This window comes from Talpa europaea, assembly GCF_964194135.1.
Source record: "Talpa europaea genome assembly, chromosome: 7".
Taxonomy (NCBI): domain Eukaryota; kingdom Metazoa; phylum Chordata; class Mammalia; order Eulipotyphla; family Talpidae; genus Talpa; species Talpa europaea.
In genome coordinates this window covers 123,635,763-123,656,308 of record NC_140074.1, presented here as the reverse complement: position 1 = coordinate 123,656,308, position 20,546 = coordinate 123,635,763, and the positions used below count along the sequence as shown (strand labels likewise).

Here is a 20,546-nt window from a genome sequence, read left to right as displayed (position 1 = left end):
GAGATTGATTGGACTCGCATTACCTGAAAGAATTCTGAGAGGCCAAGAATTCTAAAAATATCTGAGCATATTATAAAAGGAACTCAAAAGCTGGTGTGTCTTCTATAGAATAATAGTTTCCTACGCATCAGAATGGGTTTATAGCACATAAATCAAGAGCCTAATTTAAATTATGTTTTGGATTTTATAGTTGAAGCTCACAACTTAATGAAAAATGTAGTCCTGTTGTTTATTTTTAGGTTTACAAGAAGTTAGGTCAGACGCACCTTGCCCTGATGAATTTCTCTTGGGCGATGGATTTAGATCCTAAAGGAGCCAATAATCAGATTAAAGAGGCAATTGATAAGCGCTACCTTCCAGATGATGAGGAGCCAATAACCCAAGAAGAACAGATCAGTGAGTATCATCATATGAATTAGGTTTGTATGCAGTTACTCAAACCAGAGAGCTAGTAAAGCAACACATCAGAGTAGGTGAGATGGAACAGATGTTTCTTTATGACAGAGTAAACACAGAAAAAAATTTTTTGAGTATTCAGAAAGCCACCTTTTGCGTAAGGATTTGTGACCTTTTTAATTTTTCTAAACCTGCTATATCCTCTATATCAAATGGGATTTTAGGGGAGTTGAACAGGGTGACATAATAACAAAATGTGCATGTGCAATCAGGTAATTAATCTCAGTTCTTTCTGAACCTAGTTTACTGTGTGACTTTGGCAAATCCTTTGCTGACTTTTACTTGGGCCTCAGTTTATATTGAATGTGTAGCTAATGCCTGCCTTTTCTGCTTCATAGGAATGTAGTGGAGGGGGGAAAGGTGATAGATGTGAAGTTATGTTGTAAAATAATGACAAATCTGTGGTAGTAGCTATTCAAACTGTATAACTTTGGAAAATGCAAAATCCAAATACACATCTAATATATATAAATTTAAGGGTTAAGAAAAGCTGAGGGAATAAGAGAGCTTAAGGCCTTAAATTCTCTATCCCTAAATTGATTATATATCTGAAATACCTAGTGAGAACCAAGACTTAATGTATCAGTATTTTGTAATAAGAGAATTAAGAAACTTGTAAATAAAACTAAGAGACTTATTCCTGAAAACCTGATGAAAGACTTTAATTAAAATTATAATCTCAGTAATTAATTAATCTCTTTAATTAAAATTATAATTATAATCTCAATAATCCTTTTTATTTTTTTTTTTATAAATTGCACCATTCTTTTTTTTTTTTTTTTTTTTATAGAGGCATGTTTTTATTTATTTATTTATTTGCTTGCTTGTTTTGTTTATACATGCACTGGGTACAGTCAGAAGCGCGGGAGAGTGAGAGAATTCACCAGAGCCAGAGCGGGGAGCAGAACAGGCAGAAGGACCGAAGTACACTGTTGAGGGGAGCAGCGGGCGGCAGGAGAGGTCTGCGCGCCATGTGGGACCCTCCTCCGGTGGCCGGGGAGCAGCCGGGGATCGAACCGGCGCCGCCGAGGCCGCGGGCAGCTTCGCAACCCAGCGCTCAACCGCTGCGCCACCGGGGAGGCCCTCAATAATCCTTTTTAAACTAAAGGTTATATTCTATATTTCTGTGGACTAGCCAGGACTGTCCTCAAAGTGGAGTCAAGGATTGGAGGAAATCTCAGTCTCCTTTGAATGTCTCAGAAAACTAGTTCTGATTTCTAGGCTAGGAATAAGGAATTCATAAGAAGTAGTTTCAGTAGTTAAAACTCTTAAAGATGAAGTAAACTAATCTCAGTCATGTAAAATAATGAGTAAACTAATCTCAGTCATGTAAAATAGGGAACATGAATTATATTTTATTAAAGGATATCAGAATCCTTAAGGGGCTTTATTTAAGGTCTCATCTCCTTGTTTTCATGAACCGACAATAAATATTTGTCAGCTACCTTACTGTAGACTTTTTTTTTTTTTTAAGTGGGAACAGATGAATCCCAGGAGAGCAGCATGACAGATGCAGATGACACACAACTTCATGCAGCTGAAAGTGATGAATTTTAACTTCTGGAAATCAGACTTTTGCAACTGGATGTGTGACTAGTGCTGACATATTTCTTGTCCCTCCATATACTGAGTCTTCACTCTTGAGCCAGCAGTGTCATCATCCATCACTTATACCATGAGTGTGCCACTTTCATTGGACCCTGACTGTATACAGAATGAAAGGCAGTGCAATATTTAGCTGCTAACAAGACTGGCTCTTTCACCAGTATGAATGACAATGTAGGGGGTAGGGTGGGGAACTTTTCTTTTTTTTTTTTTTCTTTTAATCTCTTTGTTGGAAAACTATCATGGAAGGAAGAGTTATGTTTTATCTTGAAGGAACCATTAGATATGGAAAATAGTGATGAACCCGAATGTCTTGGTCATTTTTCCAAAAATTTGTTTTTATTTGGTTCTGTTCCTGATAACAGAGTGACTGACCTTCATTTCTAGGTTCTTCAAGGATGGTGTTAGCAAGTGCCAGATGGAACAATAAAAAAGACATTGCCTATACAAAGTAACTTGATTGCCAAGGAATGTAAATTACCTTAAACTTGCAGTGTCTCCCATAAACAAACGTGTTGGGCATATTGGGACTTGTTTGTAGGAATCAAATATCCCTCCATACAGTGTACACTTACTCTTGGCAAGAATGCTTTAATGTCTAACCAAGAATTTTAATTTATTCATCCTGCTTCAAAGTGTTGATCATTGTTGTCTTGGTATTGCAAACTTTAAAGTTGGTCCTTTCCATATTGCCTCTTCTCTTTGAGCTCTGTGGGATCGCCTGTAACATTCAGAGATAATGGAGAGGCTTACTCACTGAAAAGCCAAAACAAGGCCCTTGATAACCTTATAAGTTCACCATAAGAATCAAAATGAGCACACTAAAGCGGAAAGACTTCAAGAGATCATGACAGTGAAAGCCTTAATATAATCGGAAATGTACCATTACCTTGAATCTATGTTTGTTCAAGACAGTATCACTTTGACTTTTCTAAGTGTTTAAAGCAGGATGCAAGAATGTGTGGTTACCTTTGATTGAAGTCATTTCCATTCTTTTTAGCTCTCTGCTTCAAATCTTTTTCAATAGTCTGAGTCCCCAAAGCGTTTACTTGAGAGTGATTGGGTTTAGGATATTGGAAGTTTTAGATACAAAAAAAAAAAAAGCGTTCTTATGAAGGAGATGAGCTCTCTCTCCTGAGTTTGTCATGATGTAGGTTGGAATCTTTGGGGAATGGCAATGGCCACAATTTTAAGATCTAATTATGCATAATAAAATGGGAATTATTGGAATTTCACATAACAGATTTCAAATCTTAAATTGTGTATCTCCTTTATTGTAATGTATTGAAATTTTTAGAGAAACTTTAGTTGTTAACATTTTATTAAGTGCCAATGTCATAATATAACGAATTATAGTTTCTTACGAATGACAGGCCTATAGTTATTATTTTGGGTTATTTGATGAAGGACATACTTATCTACTGGTTACCTGTATTTATTAGTCAAACCATGAAATTAACGTGGATTACAGAACATGTGAAAAAATTTAAACCCATAGACTCAGTAATTTTCTATCATTTACTACTAATCTGCTCACTTGAACACAGATTAGATACCATTATAAATTAATTCAATTAAGAGTCTCAGAATAGGTATTTGGTGCCAGATAGGTATTTAACAAAATTTTCCTACCTAAATCTATGTATATGTGCTATCTAAAAAAATAAAAAGGAAAGTTTGGGAGTAAACAAATATCATTAAAAGTTCCCAAAGGCTAGCATTCGGAATCTAGCAAATAATTCATTTTATTATCTACTAGTGTTGTAATATTTAATTTTAGATTATCTTATTTTTTAAATTGGCAAATCATAAGCCAGCTATTATAATAGTATCAACTACAGAGTTTCCTAGAAAACTTCAACCTCAACTCTATATTACAAAGTCTGGTAAAAACGAAGTTCATTGCTGGTGTATAATTCCTTATGTTTTTGTAGTAGGAATTTATGCCCTGTGCCAGAGGTGAGTGTCTTTCTGGTACTGATTTTGTGACACCAAGATAAAAAAGAAAGGATAGTTGTGGAAGGCATACGATGGCAATGACTGACTGAGGGACATTCATCCCAAGCTCGGCCTGATTTCATTTTTCCTTACACTTATTTTCACATTTAGGCATTGAAGCATTGTTTCCCACCCTATAACTGTTCTTTACTTTTTTCCCAGGATTGAAGATCAACCAACCAGAAAAGAACATATATTTGAGTCAAGCAAATGTTTCATTCAAATTTCAGAAGTAACTTTGAAGGGAATTAAAAATACCATGTACTTTGATGTCTTTTTTTTTTTTTCCCGTTAAGTTTTGCACACATACTCATATAGATATTTATACACATACACTTAGGTTCAGAAATTATGTTGTGGCATTGAAATTTCCCCCCTTGGAAATAGTTCTTAACTCTGGGATTTCAGAAGGTTGGAAATATTTTTTCAAGATAACTATGGTACTCAAGATAACGAAAGGTGATCCCCACTTTTTCTGTATTCACTATTTTAAAATTTTATTTTTTTCCAAGAACTGCAAGTAACATTTGAACCATGCTGCTGTTGTACCTTAAACAAAACTCAGTGATAACCAGTATTTAGTCTATTAAAAATGCTCTTTTTGAAGAAAAAAGTTTGGAAGTCTCTGATTAGCCAGAGTATACTATGGAGCTTCACTGAGAAATATGGTGACCCGTTTTCTTTGTGAAAACCTAGAAAAATGCAAGTGTGGGTGTGATGTGTGTGTTCTGTTTGCATTGAAACAATGTAATGTGTCTTCTGTTTGCTTTTCCTGACTTGTTTCAGAAAATGTACAGTCTTGGAGGGAGGGGGCCTTTTCTTTTAACATATTTGCAGTTCATTAAAGGATATGGAAAATCCAAATAAATTACTTTTGAAAGCAATTTATAATTAAGTTGCTAAAACTGAGCTGTGCCGTCTATGTATATACTAAGGCAACAGCAAAATAGTGAAAGATGATAGTTTTGTGTTCTATAAGGGTCTAGGGCAATGTTTCTCTTGCTTTATTTTTACTTACACCTTTGTGTGTGTGTATAAACATTCATTTTTAGTATTATTTGGAATTCAAGATAAATATAACAAAAATGGTAATTTTTATAATGTGTATTTTCTAAACTACAGAAGCCCCTCACCAGCAACTACTACTTTGCTAGTAAACTGCTTATTCTTTAATCATGTATTTTATGAAATACCTTTAAAATGGACAAAAATCTTTTTTGTTCCAATTAGAGTCAATTTTAAAAATCAAGATCTGATAGTAGAACATAAAAACTAAATTTTACTCTAGCTTGATATATTGGAGAATGTGATGGCTAAAAGATTTTGTTCATACTTGAAAAGTAGCAGCAGAGATTTATATGAAGTGAGATGAGCTGGGCAGGTCTGAGGGAACAGCCAAGACTTGATAATCTCTAGAATCTGCCATCCGTTGACAGCTAGATGGGGGTAACTAGTAGAAGTATAGACAGGAAGTATTCTTTGGCTTGTTTAGCACTAATGGTTCAAGAAGGTTCAGTATAGGTTTAATTTTTCTTTGTAAGTGCAAACTTTGCTAACTAGCTGTTTCATGGGGTCTTCCCGTGTGTACTGTGTTGCTTTGTGTACAACAATATTTTCAACCCCCAGCCCTCTAGGTAGCATTTTACAAAAGAAAAGCCCAAGGCTCAGTTTAAATGATACAGCTGAACCTTTTGGCATTATTGTATATTCAAAACCTTATATCGAATTTTCAGCTTCCTTTCGATGTTTGAGATTATATCTAACGTTAACTGTCAGGTGTTCCTCTCTAACATTTTGAAATTTTCTATAGTATATAATAGAAATTTGGGTTTCACAGAGGAAATTTGCTATTAACCATAGATTCAAATTATTACATGCAAAGTCCATCATAGGCTTTGTCTGTACCCACTCTACTCACACTTGAGTGACTAGAACTTGCTGTTAAGAAGAACATTTTAAATCCAATTTTCTTTTACCAGTTTCCCTTATCATGGCATTTTTGTTCAACATCTTCAAGATAGAATTTTTAATTTGGGGCTACAAACTGTCAAGAAAATTCAAGTTATTGAAAGAGCTCCACTAGAGTTTGAATAAGGAAAGAGTAAAGGTGGAAGCCAAGAACAATAAAGCAGACTAAGTTTTCCAATCATTTATTTCTTAAAAGCATGAAACTGTTACCTTTCTTATCAACGCAAACTTTTTTCTCATCCATACAAAGAAATCAGATCTCTCCTTAGCTCACAAAGGACTAAAGATCAAATGTGTTAATCATCCTGTAAGAGCACTTTATAAATACAGTGATTAATAGAGAGGATATCACATTATGGAAAACTGGGTTGATCCCAAGGCATGTTTCCTGTGAGACAAACTCACTGTAAAACTGTCAACTTCTAATCTACAACATGAATTGTCCTGCAGGCCAAATCAGTTCATTGCTGGTTTCATTTCATTGGAACATGGTCACATCCATTTGTTTACATATTGTTTATAGCTGACTATGCCAAAAGTATATATACTATGCCCATAGTATAGATTATACTGTGCCTATAAGCTGACATCTTTTGCACCTTGAACTAGAACTTAACAGCTGTATTGGCACAACCATCTATGAATCACCCAAATGATATGTCTGAAGTGTTAGGTTTTTCTCAGTACTCTGTTAGTTTATATATCATTGATGAAGGTACTACACAAGAACAAAATTCATCCGTACTTAAAGTTTCTTAGTGGAAAGATTTGATTAGGGAAAGGCACCCCTTAAACTTATTGCCAGTTTATTGTACTTATGTCAGTCAGTGCTATATATGAGCCCATAATGATTTTCATATCTTGAATAGCACCGGCATTTAGCATTTCATTCAGCATTTATGGATCACTTTGATATGTGAATAGTCAAATTTTAAGTTCCTAAGGAAACTAAGACTTAGAGAAATCAAGCCATTTGCAGAAAGAGGAAAATCTTCCACCGGAAGAACCTGAGAGATATTTGCTTACATATTGTTGGCCAGGATTGAGTCATATAATCATCCCTGACTGCAAGGGATACCGATAAATTTGCTATCTGGTAAAAGGCAATAGGTTTGCTATGACTGGTTTAGATAAATCGTGATTTATGTTTTTGGGATTATACCAACAGTTTGATAGCAATAAAGAAGAGGAAATGACTTAGTTTAGCAGTCAAGAGTAACTGCCACAGTGTAGAGCTTACTGCTTTTTGTAGGTTGATCTCGCATTCCATTTAGTGAACTTTCTATGCTAAGAAATTGGAGGATTTCTACTTAAAGTTATATTATTTGCAAATAGTTATCTCCTTTTTAATCCTAGTATACAATACCTTATTTCTTTTTAATTGTTATGACCAGGATCACCAGTATTTTATTGAGCAGCTGTAATGGCAAGCACTCAGCCATTGTCCTTCGTAAGGAAAATGCTTCTTAAAGCTATTGACTGGATGGTACAATCTAAAGACACTACATATACATCATGTTCCCTTTGCCAATCTTGTTGCCGGTCTCAACATCAACTCCCAGTTTGAGTGCCTTTTGTCATCAGATAATTTTAAGATACCTCCTTTCTATTGCTAGTTTTCAACTTCATCATGACTAGGTGCTGAAATGTATCTATTAAGCACATTGCACCTTCTAGAAGGGGCTAGAAAACAATGGCAGTAGCTTGATTACAAATCTGTCCCTTATTCTCAAACAACCATAAAGTCAAATAAAAACTACACAGGTTTCATGAATTCATTGCTAAGAAAATCAAATAACTGGGCCTCCCCGGTGGCGCAGCCGTTGAGCGCTGGGTTGCGAAGCTGCCCGCAGCCTCTGCAGCGCCGGTTAGATCCCCGGCTGCTCCCCGGCCACCGGGGGAGGGTCCCACATGGCGCGCAGACCTCTCCTGCCGCCCGCTGCTCCCCTCAGCAGTGTACTTCGGTCCTTCAGCCTGCTCTGCTCCCCGCTCTGGCTCTGGTGGAGGACTTAGAGGAAACACACAATCTCCAGGGGAAAAAAAGGATGCAAAATACTTAATGTAGGTTAGGGCTTGGTAGATCATCCTCCTCACTTCAGGGAAAGATGTGACAATGTGTGAGACCAGGAGTAGCAGCCTCATAGAAGCAGCATTTATGTGGGACAATCAGATATGAAGAAATTGGGGAGTGGGGCAGGAGATGTGAGACTACCAGAATAGAGAAGACAAACTAACCTTTCTTCCCATCCCCACTAATAAAATTTTTTTTAAAGATTTATTTATTTATTTATTTATTTATTTATTTATTTATTTATTTATTTATACAAGCACTGGGTACAGTCAGAAGCGCGGGAGGGTGAGAGAATTCACCAGAGAGAGAGCTAGGAGCAGAGCAGGCAGAAGGACCAAAGTACACTGCTGAGGGGAGCAGCGGGGGGGGGGGGGGCAGTAGAGGTCTGCACGCCATGTGGGACCCTCGCTGGTGGCTGGTGGCCAGGGATCGAACCAGTGCTGCAAAGGCTGTGGGCAGCTTCACAGCCCAGCGCTCAACTGCTGCGCCACTGGGGAAGCCCTAAAATCATTTTTTGAAGATTTATTTATTTATGCATATAAGAACTGGGGTACAGGCCAGAGGTGCGGGGGGTGAGAGGATCCATCAGAGACAGAGTGGGGAACAGAACAGGCAGACTGTCTGAAATACACTACTGAGGGGAGCAGTGGGCGAGACAGAAGAGGTCTACTATGCCATGTGGGTCACAGCCTGGCTGGCCTGGGGATCGAACTCGTGCCACAGAGGTTGCTGGCAGCTTCACAGTGCTGTGCTTAACCCCTTGAACCACCAAGGAGGCCCCAATAATATTCTTTTTTTTTTAAAGATTTATTTATTTTTATTTTACTTATTTCTTTATTCACTTATGCAAGCACTGGGTACAGTCAGAAGCGCGGGAGGGTGAGAGAATTCACCAGAGCCAGAGCGGGGAGCAGAGCAGGCAGAAGGACTGAGGTACACTGCTGAGGGGAGCAGCGGGCGGCAGGAGAGGTCTGCGCGCCATGTGGGACCCTCCTCCGGTGGCCGGGGAGCAGCCGGGGATCGAACCAGCGCCACGGAGGCTGTGGGCAGCTTCGCAACCCAGCGCTCAACTGCTGCGCCACCAGGGGAGGCCCCCCAATAATATTCTTAAACTGCACAAGAGGGAGAGGAACAAAGGCTTTAGACTAGGGATTTTGTTACTGAAATGATTTGGATAGAAAAGCAGTGCACATCCATGCAAAACACTTGCAAAAAGTCAGAAAAAGTGCAGTAAAATCTTCCTGCTAATGAAAATTACCTCCCAGACAGGCCTACAGAATTAAATATCTTTTTAAGAGCCTGGAGGAGGGGGCCCTCCCAGGCTCCTCAGTGTGCAAAATACTGCATAAAAGCTGTATTTTGGAGTGAGTACGTAATACTTCTCAATATCTGACAACAGCAAAGAGAAATGACAAAATGGGAGGAAATTAGCTCATTTTACACAGTGGGCATATACCTGAGGGTGTTTTTTTCTTTAATTTTGAGAGAGGTAAAGAGATAAACAGACAATTCACAAAAAGATACTAAAGTGACTTAAAAAGTTGTTTCACTTCATTGAGATATAATTTCTCACTCAAGAGTTTTGGCAAAAATTCAAAACTTGACAAATTCAGTTGTCAAAACTGAATGAGAAGGCAGAACGGTACATACCCCATGAAGAGGAATTTGGCAATATGTAGTTATGCTTCACTTAACAACAGGTATGTTCAGAGAAATACGTCATTAGGTTACTTCATCACTATGCAAACATCATAGGGTATAATTGCACAAACTTATACAGTAAAGTCTTACTTCACTCACAGGCTATATGGTATTTCTAACGAATTAGAACCACCGTATATGTGATCTATCACTGTCAGAGGCATTTAGCCTCACATGACTTTACAAGACTTCAAATGCATTTTCTCTTCAACCTAACAATCCCACTTCCAAGGATTTACCCTAAAGACACACCTCAATAGTATGGAAATATATACACATCAGCTTATTCATTACAACATTATTTGTAATTGCAAAATATTAGAAAAGACCTAAATGCCCAAAGGTAGAAGATTAACTGGATAAATTGTGGTACTCACACAATGGCGTACTTATTATACAGCTGTTAAGAAAAAAGTATGAGGAAGATTGCTGTGAGCTGCTATGAACTGGAGGCGGTGATGTCCAAGAGCCATGAGCCATGAGCCAGAAGACTCCATGTCTGATGAGCATCCACTCTGGTTCATAGATGATCTTCCAGTATGCCCTAACATGGCAGAACGGGGAAGGGAGCTATCTGGGGTCTCCTTTATAAGGGCACTAACCCCATGCATGAGCTCGCCACTCTCCTGTCTTAATCACCTCCCAAGGTCCCTCCTCTTAATATCTTTGGGGTTTAGGATTTCAACAAATGAATTTTGCGAAGACAAAGCAATTCAGTCCTTTGCCTTTTCTCTGTGACCTCTCAAAATTGTTGTTCTTATTGAAAGGTTCGGCAGGGGAAGACAAGGAGGGAAAGACAAGGACGACAGAGTAAGTTTAAAAGGGGGTTTTATTGCGTTCCCGGGCGAAATTCACGGACCCAAGGTGGGGGTCGGTGAAGCCGCCCCTATTGTCAGGGGAAGGCAGGTTTTTATAGGTTGGGAAGAGGGAAACTGGACTTGCAGGTAAGGAGGAACAGGGTGTCGGCAGGTCCTCATTCTCGCCCTTAGGTGGGCTTCCTCCCAGATGCCTTTTCCCTCTAGTAACTCTGGTTCCCGCCAGACCTTTCACTTACAGCCAAATAGGTTCCACTAGACAATCCAAAAAAAGTTTTTTTTAAATACACCAATAAGGGAATTCAGTAACCTGGAATAACATAAGAACATGATTTCTTTTTCAGTTTTTTTTCCCCCCAGTCCTTCTGCATGCATAAAGGCAGTGTTTTGGAGTGAGTGCGTAATACTTCTCAGTATCTGACAAACTCCCTCTTTCATAGGGAAAGAAAGCTTTGGACTTGGAACCTTTCACAGCCAGTAAGACCTAGCTGGAATTTAATAACATTGTATTTATTTCTATATTGCCTTCTGTTTAGTGGCAAATGACACTGCTTTTCTATTTTTAATGGATTCCTTTTTAAAAATATTTGCCAAAGGGCCTCCCAGGTGGCGCAGCGGTTGAGCGCTGGGTTGTGAAGCTGCCCGCGGCCTCTGCAGCACCGGTTCGATCCCCGGCTGCTCCCCGGCCACCAGAGGAGGGTCCCACATGGCGCGTAGACCTCTCCTGCCGCCCGCTGCTCCCCTCAGCAGTGTACTTCGGTCCTTCTGCCTGCTCTGCTCCCCGCTCTGGCTCTGGTGAATTCTCTCACCCTCCCGCACTTCTGACTGTACCCAGTGCATGTATAAACAAACAAACAAACAAACAAACAAATAAAAACATGCCTCTATTAAAAAAAAATTTGCCAAAGTTATATCTTTGACTTAAATATAATTTTCTGTAATAAAAAAAAGATAAACCTAGTCTAGTCAGAAAATCAGAACTTGCCCTGAAGAGCACTGTGCCCAGATCTGTGTTGGTTGAGCTAGACCTTTCCAGCTGCCCAGAATATGTCCAGCTTAAGTTTGGTCCTCACTTATTGGCCTCACTGGGACCTTGGGATTTTAGAGTCCTCATATATTTGCCAAATTAATGTCGATTTCTAAAAGTGAAATCAGCCTCATGGAACTTGTAATCGTAGATGGCAACGGGAAGAAATAGACCTGTTCCTGCATTGAGCTGCTTGGGACTTTCTTTAAAAAAAAAAAGTTCAAATTTTTTTCAATCCCAAAGTCTTATCTTCTTCCAGTATCAACTCTAAAAGAATCCAAAGTCTCTTCTAAATCAGGTGTGGGTGGACTTTGAGGAATTCCTCTCCAGAAACCTGTTACAGGAACCTGTGAAACCGAACGCAAACAAGTTATATGCTTCAAAGACAACGATAAGACTGACAAAGAGTAGGCATGCTTGTTGCAGAAGGGGAAAACAGGAAAAAAGAAAAGAATGATAGGAGCTAAGTCTAAAACTGAAGGAGAAAAATTTCATTTGATTTTAAAGCCTGAGAATAATCCTCTTAGGCTTCTTTCTGGCCTCACTGGGATGGCAATGTCACTCCCGCAGCTGAAGGCTGACTGGTAAATGTGGAGAGAGTGCTGACTCAACTCATTCCTCAACCATTAGTAAAAAATCGAATCCCGCAAGAATCATCAGTGAATGCTAAGTCTACAGGGAGATTTTGACAAGAAACACTATATATATTTGCATGGCTTTTTCTTTAAAGATTTATTTTTATTTATACAAGAGCTGGGGTACAGGTCAGAGGTGCGGGAGGGTGAGAGGATTCACCAGAGACATGGCGGGGAGCAGAACAGGCAGACGACCAAAAACACTGCTGAGGGGAGCAGAGGGCACTTAATGGTCTCCTAACATACTCCATTGGGAAGCAAGCAGTGTTATTTAATTGCATATCCTTCCAGAAACTTGTCCTATGTCAATATAAGTACATATGTGAAGTTATTTTTTTCCCCTTTCCACAAATAGAAACATATAAACATTGTTTGATACCTTTTTTTAGTTTTTTGCATAACAATATGTTTTGGAGATCTCTCTTGAGCAGTATATGTAGGTAGGGTTTTCTCTTTCTTATTTTACGACTGGACACTATTTTGTTGTATGTTTAATAATGGTAACACAACAATAATGATTAATATTGTCACAGCTAACCGCTATTCAAAATCTAATTTTTTTCAAAGATTTATTTATTTATGCATACAAGAGCTGGGGTACAGGCCAGAGATGCGGGGCGTGAGAGGATTCACCAGAGACAGAGTGGGGAACAAAACAGGCAGACTGACTGAAACACACTGCTGAGAGGAGCAGCGGACAAGACAGGAGAGGTCTGCTGCGCCATGTGGGTAGCTCCCTGGCCTGCCCGGGTTCGAGCTTATGGTGCAGAGGCTGCAGATTGCTTCATTGTGCGGTGCTTACCCCTTGCACCACCAGGGAGACCGCCAAAATGCTAATATTAGCTTAGTTCATCCTTTCAACAATACGATGACATTGGTATGATTATATTTTTTTAAGGATTTATATTTATGCATAGAAGAACTGGGGTGTAAGCCAAAGGTGCATGAGGTAAGAGGATTCACCAGAGATAGGGTGGGGAGCAGAGCAGGCAGATTTGCTGAAATACATTGCTGAGGGGAGCAGCAGGTGAGGCAGGAGAGGTCTGCTGCGCCATATGTGGGTTAACTTCCTGGCCAGGGATGGAACTCAGGCTGTAGGGTGATAATGCTTAGACTTAATCTCTAGGCCACAAGGGAGGCCCCTTAAGAGCCATTCTTATCTCCCTTTCTGTGAAATGTGTTATAACTCTTGTGCATTTTTGTACAGAGATGCTGCTTTTAAAACTATTTTCATTGTGAACTGTAACATGAATGAAGGGAAAAAATACAACTTTTGGGGTAACTTTGAATAAGTAACTATAGAGCAAAGATTAACACCTGATTGAAAAATACAAGACTTGCTAGTCCTTAAGAAACCCCCTCATTGGGCCTTCCTGGTGGTACAGGAGTTAAAGACACAGCACTATCAGGCCTTCCTGGTGGCACAAGGGGTTAAGATGCAACTTACGAAGCTATCAGCAGCCACTGCAGCATGAGTTCAAGCCCTTACCAGGGAGCTACCCACATGGTACAGCAGACCTCTCCTGTCTTGCCTGCTACTCCCCTCAGCAGTGTATTTCATAATCTGCCTGTTATGTTCCCCACTCTGTATCTGGTGACTCCTCTCACCCCCCACACTTCTGGCCTGTACCCCAGTTCTTGTATGCATAAATAAATAAATCTTTTAAAAAAAAAACAACAGCACTATCAAGCTATCACCAGCCACTGCAACATGAATTCCATCCCTGGCAAAGTAGCTTACCGAATGGTGCTTGATCTCTCTTGTCTCACCAACTGCTCCCCTCAGTAGATCTGCCTGCTCTGCTCCCCACTTTGTCTCTAGTGAATCCTCTCACCCCCCCCCACACCTCTGGCCTATACCCCAATTCTTGTATGCATAAATAAATAAATCTTAAAAAAAAGAAATCCCCTCATTCCAAAGCACACAAAATTACAAAATGCCATGTTCGTCCTATTGGTTTTCTTTTTTTTTTTTTTAATAAATTTTATTTTTATATTCCCCCATACAATTGCAAACCCCCCATTCTGACCCCAATCCCTCCCCTCCCGCCCCCTACCCCCATAGAGTGTCTCTGGTTCATAGTTTTTTGTTGATTTTGATTTTCACTTTCTTATAGTTATTCATTTTCCTGGTCCCTTATTTAAGTTTTCTAGATTCCTGCTATGAGTGAGACCATCCGGTATTTTTCTTTTTCTTTTTGGCTTATTTCGCTGAACATGATCCCTTCCAGCGCCATCCATGTTGCTGCAAATTGCATGTGTTTATCTTTTTTGAATGCTGAGTAATATTCCATGGTATATATGTACCACATCTTCTTGATCCAGTCATCTATTTTTGGGCATTTGGGCTGTTTCCAAAGCTTAGCTATTGTAAATAGAGCTGCTATAAACATAGGGGTGCAGGTGTTCTTTGGAATTGATGTTTCTGTGTCCTTTGGGTAAATACCTAGGAGTGGAATTGCTGGATCCTATGGAAGCTCTATGTTTAGTAGGTCCAGAAATCTCCACACAGCTCTCCATAGTGGTTGGACCAGTTTGCATTCCCACCAACAGTGTAGAAGAGTTCCTTTTTCTCCACAACCTCGCCAACATTTGCTGTTGCTAGTTTTTTTTGGTTTTCTTGACTTTCATTGTGTTCACTTTCCTTTTCCTTATATTTTTACCACCTGTCACTGCATCCTGAAAAAATGTAGCATAGTCTTGCCTGCTTTTGAACTTAATCATAAGTGGAATCATATTGTATATATATTTATATCTTGCTTCTGTGGTTGTGTTCAATATTACCTTTAGAAAATTGTATTTGTGTTGTTGACTATAGTAATAGTTTATTAATTTTCATTGTACAAACATATCACAATATAACCATTTCATTTAACACTTGGTAGACATTTGGGAAGTCTCCAGTTTGGGGCAATGAGAAACAATGCTGCTATGCTTGCCTCTGTCCTGTAATTTTGATGCTTAAAATTCTGCATTTCCTTATAATACATATCTAGAAGTAGGAGTGCTTGGATAGAACATGCACATTTAAAATTTTATTAGATTATATCAAAGTATTTTCCAAAGTGGCTGTACCACTTTACACCCCCACCAACAGTGTACAAAGACTGCTGGCCTTTATTGTTTTGTAGGAGGTCTTTATATACAGCATTAAGGAAATTAGCCCTTTGTAAAATGAGTAACAAAATTTTTTTTCTGAGTTTACAATCCTTTTAAAGAGGCATTGATGCCCGCCCCCCACCCCACCCCACCCCGGCCCCCGGCCCTGAGGAATGAAAATGTACCTGGAAGAATTGTAGTATTCTAGTTTTTTTTTTTTTTTTTAAGAGTTCAAATTTTTATTGAATGTGTTATAAAAAGACCTTTAGTCAAAAAGACCAAACCCATGTCATCATCAGACTCCTCAGATTCTTCTTTCTTTGCCTGTACTTTCTTCTCCTCAGCTGGAGCAGCAGCAGTGGAAGGAGCAGGACCACCTGCAGGGGCAGCCCCTGCAGCTGGGGCAGGCCCACCAGTCCCTACATTGCAGATGTGACTTCCAATATTGACATTGGCCAGGGCCTTTGCAAATAAGCCAGGCCAGAAAGGTTCAACATTTACACCCGCTGCTTTAATGAGAGCATTGATCTTATTCTCCGTGACCGTCCACCTCGTCGTGCAAGATGAGAGTCGAGTAGAAAGATGCAGGCGAGCTCCGCGACCGAAGCCTTGGTGCCGGCGAGGGCTAGACAGACGCTGCCGGGCGTAGTGCTAGTCTCTGGATGAAGTGAGGGGCTCACCCCAACGTGGCCTTAGCTTGCTCGGAAGGACCGAGCACCTTAGCGACAGCTGAGGTCAGAATACTAGGAGTATTCTAGTTTTGAAGGATTTGAATGAAAAACAAATGCTCTGGGTTAACCTTATCGTTCTTAATTCGCTATTATACATGTCATTAATACAAATAATCATGCCAGAAATGTTCATGGATCTGGAATACAAGATGCCAAATACAATAATAATAATAGTTAAAAATTATATGTTCATAGCAAAAAAAAACAAAAAAAATTAATTATGTGTTCAGCTTATGTTGAGCACTGCTTTAAATCCATTATATACAGTAACTGATTTATTTTTTTAAAGATTTATTTATTTATGCATACAGGAACTGGGGTTCAGGCCAGAAGTGTGGGGGGTGGAGGGTGAGAGAATTCACCAGAGACAGAGTGGGGAACAGAACAGGCAGATTGATAATATATGGAATTGATAAATATATACAAATAAATATATATAAATGTATAATTTGCTTTCCTTTTGGGGAATGAATGATACCCTAGCCTGGGCTTCTTTCCCCATTTTCTCACATTGTTGATATACTTCATAATTTTCTCTTTTTTCTTTGAAGAAAGACATGGTGTATATATCTTCCTTCCAATCCTGATTCGTTCCCTGTTCTTTGTGTCATGGGGACAGTTTACATCTGAGACAGGCCTGCAACCAGAGTGCTGGGAGGAGGTGGGAAGGGGAAGAGAAAGACAGAGATAAGGGGGGAAGGGCAGGGCCACAAAATAACCCTGGAGAATGGAGGGTGTAAAGGATCATTTCTTTGGGGTAAGATTTCTTTCTTTCTTTTTTTAGAGATTTATTTTTATTTATTTATGCATACAAGAACTGGGTGTAGGCCAGAGATACGGGTGAGAGGATTCACCAGAGACAGAATGAGGAGCAGAACAGGCTGAGGGGAGCAGTGGGGAGACAGGAGAGGTCTGCCTTGTGGGTAGCTCCCTGGGTGGGGATCGAACTTGTGCTGCAGAGGCTGTAGATAGCTTCATAGTGCTGATGCTTAACCCCTTGTGCCACCAGGGAGGCCCCTATTAATGTCTTAAATAATAAGATCTAAGGGTAGGCCTAATGATCACCATAATTCTGAGGTAGTAAATGAGTGAAAATATTTCAAGGTATTTACACGTTAGGGCCTCCCTGGTGGCCCAGGTGTTAAAGACAAAGTGCTATCAAGCTTTGTCAACCCCCCTTCCCCCCAGCCAGGGAGCTACCCACATGGCACAGCAGATCTCTCCTGTTTTGCCTGCTGCTCTCCTCAGCAGTGTATCTCAGTCAGTCTACCTGTTCTGCTCTCCACTCTGTCTCTGGTGAATCCTCTTGCCCCCTGCACCTCTGGTCTACACCCCAGTTCTTGTATGCATACGTAAATTTAAAAATTAAAAAAAAAAAAAAAACGATATTTACTTTAACAGTCACATATAGGAAAATACCTGGGATTTCTATTGGCCACAAGATAGCAAGCACTAATAGTACTTGGTTTGTTGGCTCCACTCAAAATTGAAGGGAATGCTAATTTTCTGTTCAATTTTAGCCAAATTTAACATTTTACACTTACTAACCTAGTTCACGGATTTCCTAGTCTGTGGACTATAGGTTAAGAAATCCTACCATAGGGCCTCCCTGGTGGTGCAAGGGGTTAAGTCTCAGCTCTATGAAGCTATCCACAGCCACTTCAGCAGCATGAGTTCAATGCCTGGTCATGGGGCGACCCACATGGGGCAGCAGACCTCCCCTGTCTCACACCATCGCTCCCCTCAGCAGTGTATTTCAGTCAGTCTGCCTGTTCTGCTCCCCACTCTGCCTCTGGTGAATCCTCTCACCTGACCCTGCACGCACCTCTAGCTTATACCCCAGGTCTTGTATGCATAATTTTTAAAAAAGTTGTATCTTAATATAGTTGGTTTCCTTTGAATTCCTATATGTTTGTTATGCATTTAGAAACATTTAGAGAGGGGATCCACTGCAGAGAGGGTCCGGGGTGTGAAAAATTTTCGAATTCCGTTTTATGGTGTTTTCCTGGCTTTTATTTTTATTAAATGAATTTAAAGGGGGTCTCTGAAAAGAGCCTCAAGACCTGGGGGTCATAGAAAGCCTTCTTATTCTCTTTGTGCCACAGACCCTTTATTTCTTAACTTTCATTCATGCCTCGTAAGTATTGCTTTTCCTTACCTCACTAACCCTCTTTGTTTCCTTTCATCCTCCTGACTTTAACTGTCTTTTTACATTTTATGCTGAGTTTATCCTTTAGTATATCATCCATAACCACATATTTAGGTGGAGAACCCTAAATCTCCCCTCATCCAGACCTTCCATCCTCTACCAAGTTCCAAAACCCCAGTTACCTCTGGGACACCTCCAGGTCATGTCATCACTGGTATTTAGACATGAACATAATTAAAACCAAGCTTCCTCCTCAAATCTGCAGGTTGTCCAACTTTGCCTGAACAACGGCCTTGTCTGTCTCCCCCGGGTTTTGCCACCTTAGAATTCTTTTAAAATCTAAAGCAAGGAAGTTTTAAGCTTTGGAATCTCTCTAAATGGCACAAAAATCAAACGACACACACGATTAGGCAATGAAATGTGAATCTTCTCCCACCTGGTCTCTAGACACTCAGTCCTCAGGCCGGGAGGAACCTGGGGAGCAGCTCTCAGCGTGATTTGAGATCCCTCCTTATACTGCCTCTATTTCAGGTCCTTCCCTGCTAGTGGGGTGTGTGTCCTTTCCTCTCCAGGCCCTCTCCTCTTTTATCTGGCTGACTAAGTATTTACATGCGTATATTTTACACACATATAAAAAATATCCCCCCTGTGGCCTTCCGGCCTTGAGTTTCATCACGTTGCTTCCTGGATGCGAACCTCCAAGGGTGAGGGGCCCGGGGTGGGGGTGATGCAAGGAGGCTCTACAAGGGACTTAGGTAAATGGCTCGGAGTGGCAGATTGGTGGGGAGCTCTGCCAGGAATCCTATTTCTATTCCTCCCACTCCGGGCCCCCTTCCAGTCCTCGCTTCCAAAAGTCTCCTTTCCAGGAGCCCAGACAGAGACAGAGACAGCGAGACACTCAGAGACAGAGACTCTGAGGCACCAGCATCCCTGGCCCCCTCGGTCCCGCCCCGCCGCCCTGACGGACACCCGCTGCCAGCCAATGGCGCCCACGACGAGCCCCGGAAGGGCCAATGAGAGACAGAGGAGGCCGGCCGATTCCCCGCCCCCCACTTCTAGGCTTGGTTGAGCCGTGCAGGTAGGTCCGGGCCGGGGGAGCCGCCGTTGGCACGGGTGCCCGGGGGGTGGGGGCACGAGCCGCTCGGGGTGATGGTGGGGAGCGGGGGGCGGCCCCGGCCGCGGGAGTCCGAGGGGGCGGCCGGCGGGGGGCGGCGGGCGGGAGGGCCCGGGAGCGGGCGCCGCCGCGGGCCCTGGCAGCGGCCGGGCTGGGGGAGCGGGGCCGCGCGTGTGGGGCGCGGAGACCCCCGCCCCGTGCCCGCCGCAGGCCTGGGCCGCGGGCTGCGGGCCGGGCGGCCCGGGGGGCGGCCGCCCGGGGGCGGGCCGGGGCCGGGCCCGGGCCGGGGGCGCTGAGCAGAGCCCGGGGCGCCAGGCCGAGTCGAGGTGGGACGGACCGACGCGGAGAGGAAGGGAAGCTGCATCCCGGGCCGCCCCTCCTGACGGGAGCGGGGCCGCGGCCGCGGGCGCCCCGGCCCGGCCCCCGCCCCCCCGGGCCCCCCCAACAATGGGAATGGGGCAGAAGGAGTCGCCCCTCTGCGGGAAGGTGGGGGACTGGGCTTGGGACTAGGGTCCAGGGTGGGGGAGGGGTGGTAACTGGGGCTCCTCGCTGCCCCCCCCCCCGCCCCCCTGCCTCTGCGGTGGGGGTGGCGCGGGGGCTCCTCGGCGCTCCCGAGACTTGGGTCAAGAGTCAAACTCCGCCCCCACCCCCAGACCCCCACCCCCAAATCCGACGAGCGGTAAGGAAAGTGATGCCAGGTCTTCGAAGCCGAAGTGACCAGCGCAGAGCGAGAACAAATCCACTCTCAAGGTTTTTATTTTTATTTTTTCTTAGACATGAAGGTCCTGTAGTCTGTGATTTTTTCGAAATTGATTGCAAGGAGGTGGGTGCTATTATTTTTGCCCCTACTCGGGCAAGCCTCCATTTTAAGGGAAGCAATAACTGGTTAAGCTGGAATTTCATTCAGGCCTAGGTCTTGAACAAGGATCCTGCGGGAGGTCAGTTAATCCATCCCTCCCCCGGCACCGGGCACGCTTGCCACACTCCCAGCCTCAACCTGAAGTTGTTTGATATACTTTTAAAGATCTCTAGGGGAAGGAGGGTCTTTAATTTGCTTGTAGCACTTCAGTCAAGAATAGATTTTAGTTTTCATTCCGAATGGACTCTGAAACTTAATTTATGCTTAATAAAATTTAGGACAATGAGGATAAATAGGTTTTGATTTATTAAAAAAAGG

The 20,546-nt window shown here is 41.8% G+C and overlaps 1 protein-coding gene across 4 annotated transcripts in view; it reads left to right on the top strand.

Moving 5' to 3' along the window:
• CDC27 (cell division cycle 27) overlaps window positions 1-2,149 on the top strand; it is a gene marked incomplete at both ends in the record, with an annotated part of 36,810 nt that extends 34,661 nt beyond the window's left edge. For 3 of the 4 annotated variants that reach the window (XM_084239118.1, XM_084239117.1, XM_084239120.1), the window contains 2 exons: window positions 240-396; window positions 1,931-2,149. In XM_084239118.1, the coding sequence (XP_084095244.1) occupies window positions 240-396; window positions 1,931-2,013 (240 nt within the window). Of the gene's footprint in view, window positions 1-239; window positions 397-1,930 lie in introns of those variants that run through there. The other variant, XM_084239119.1, reaches the window with a different exon arrangement.
• Between the last annotated feature and the right edge of the window lie 18,397 nt (window positions 2,150-20,546).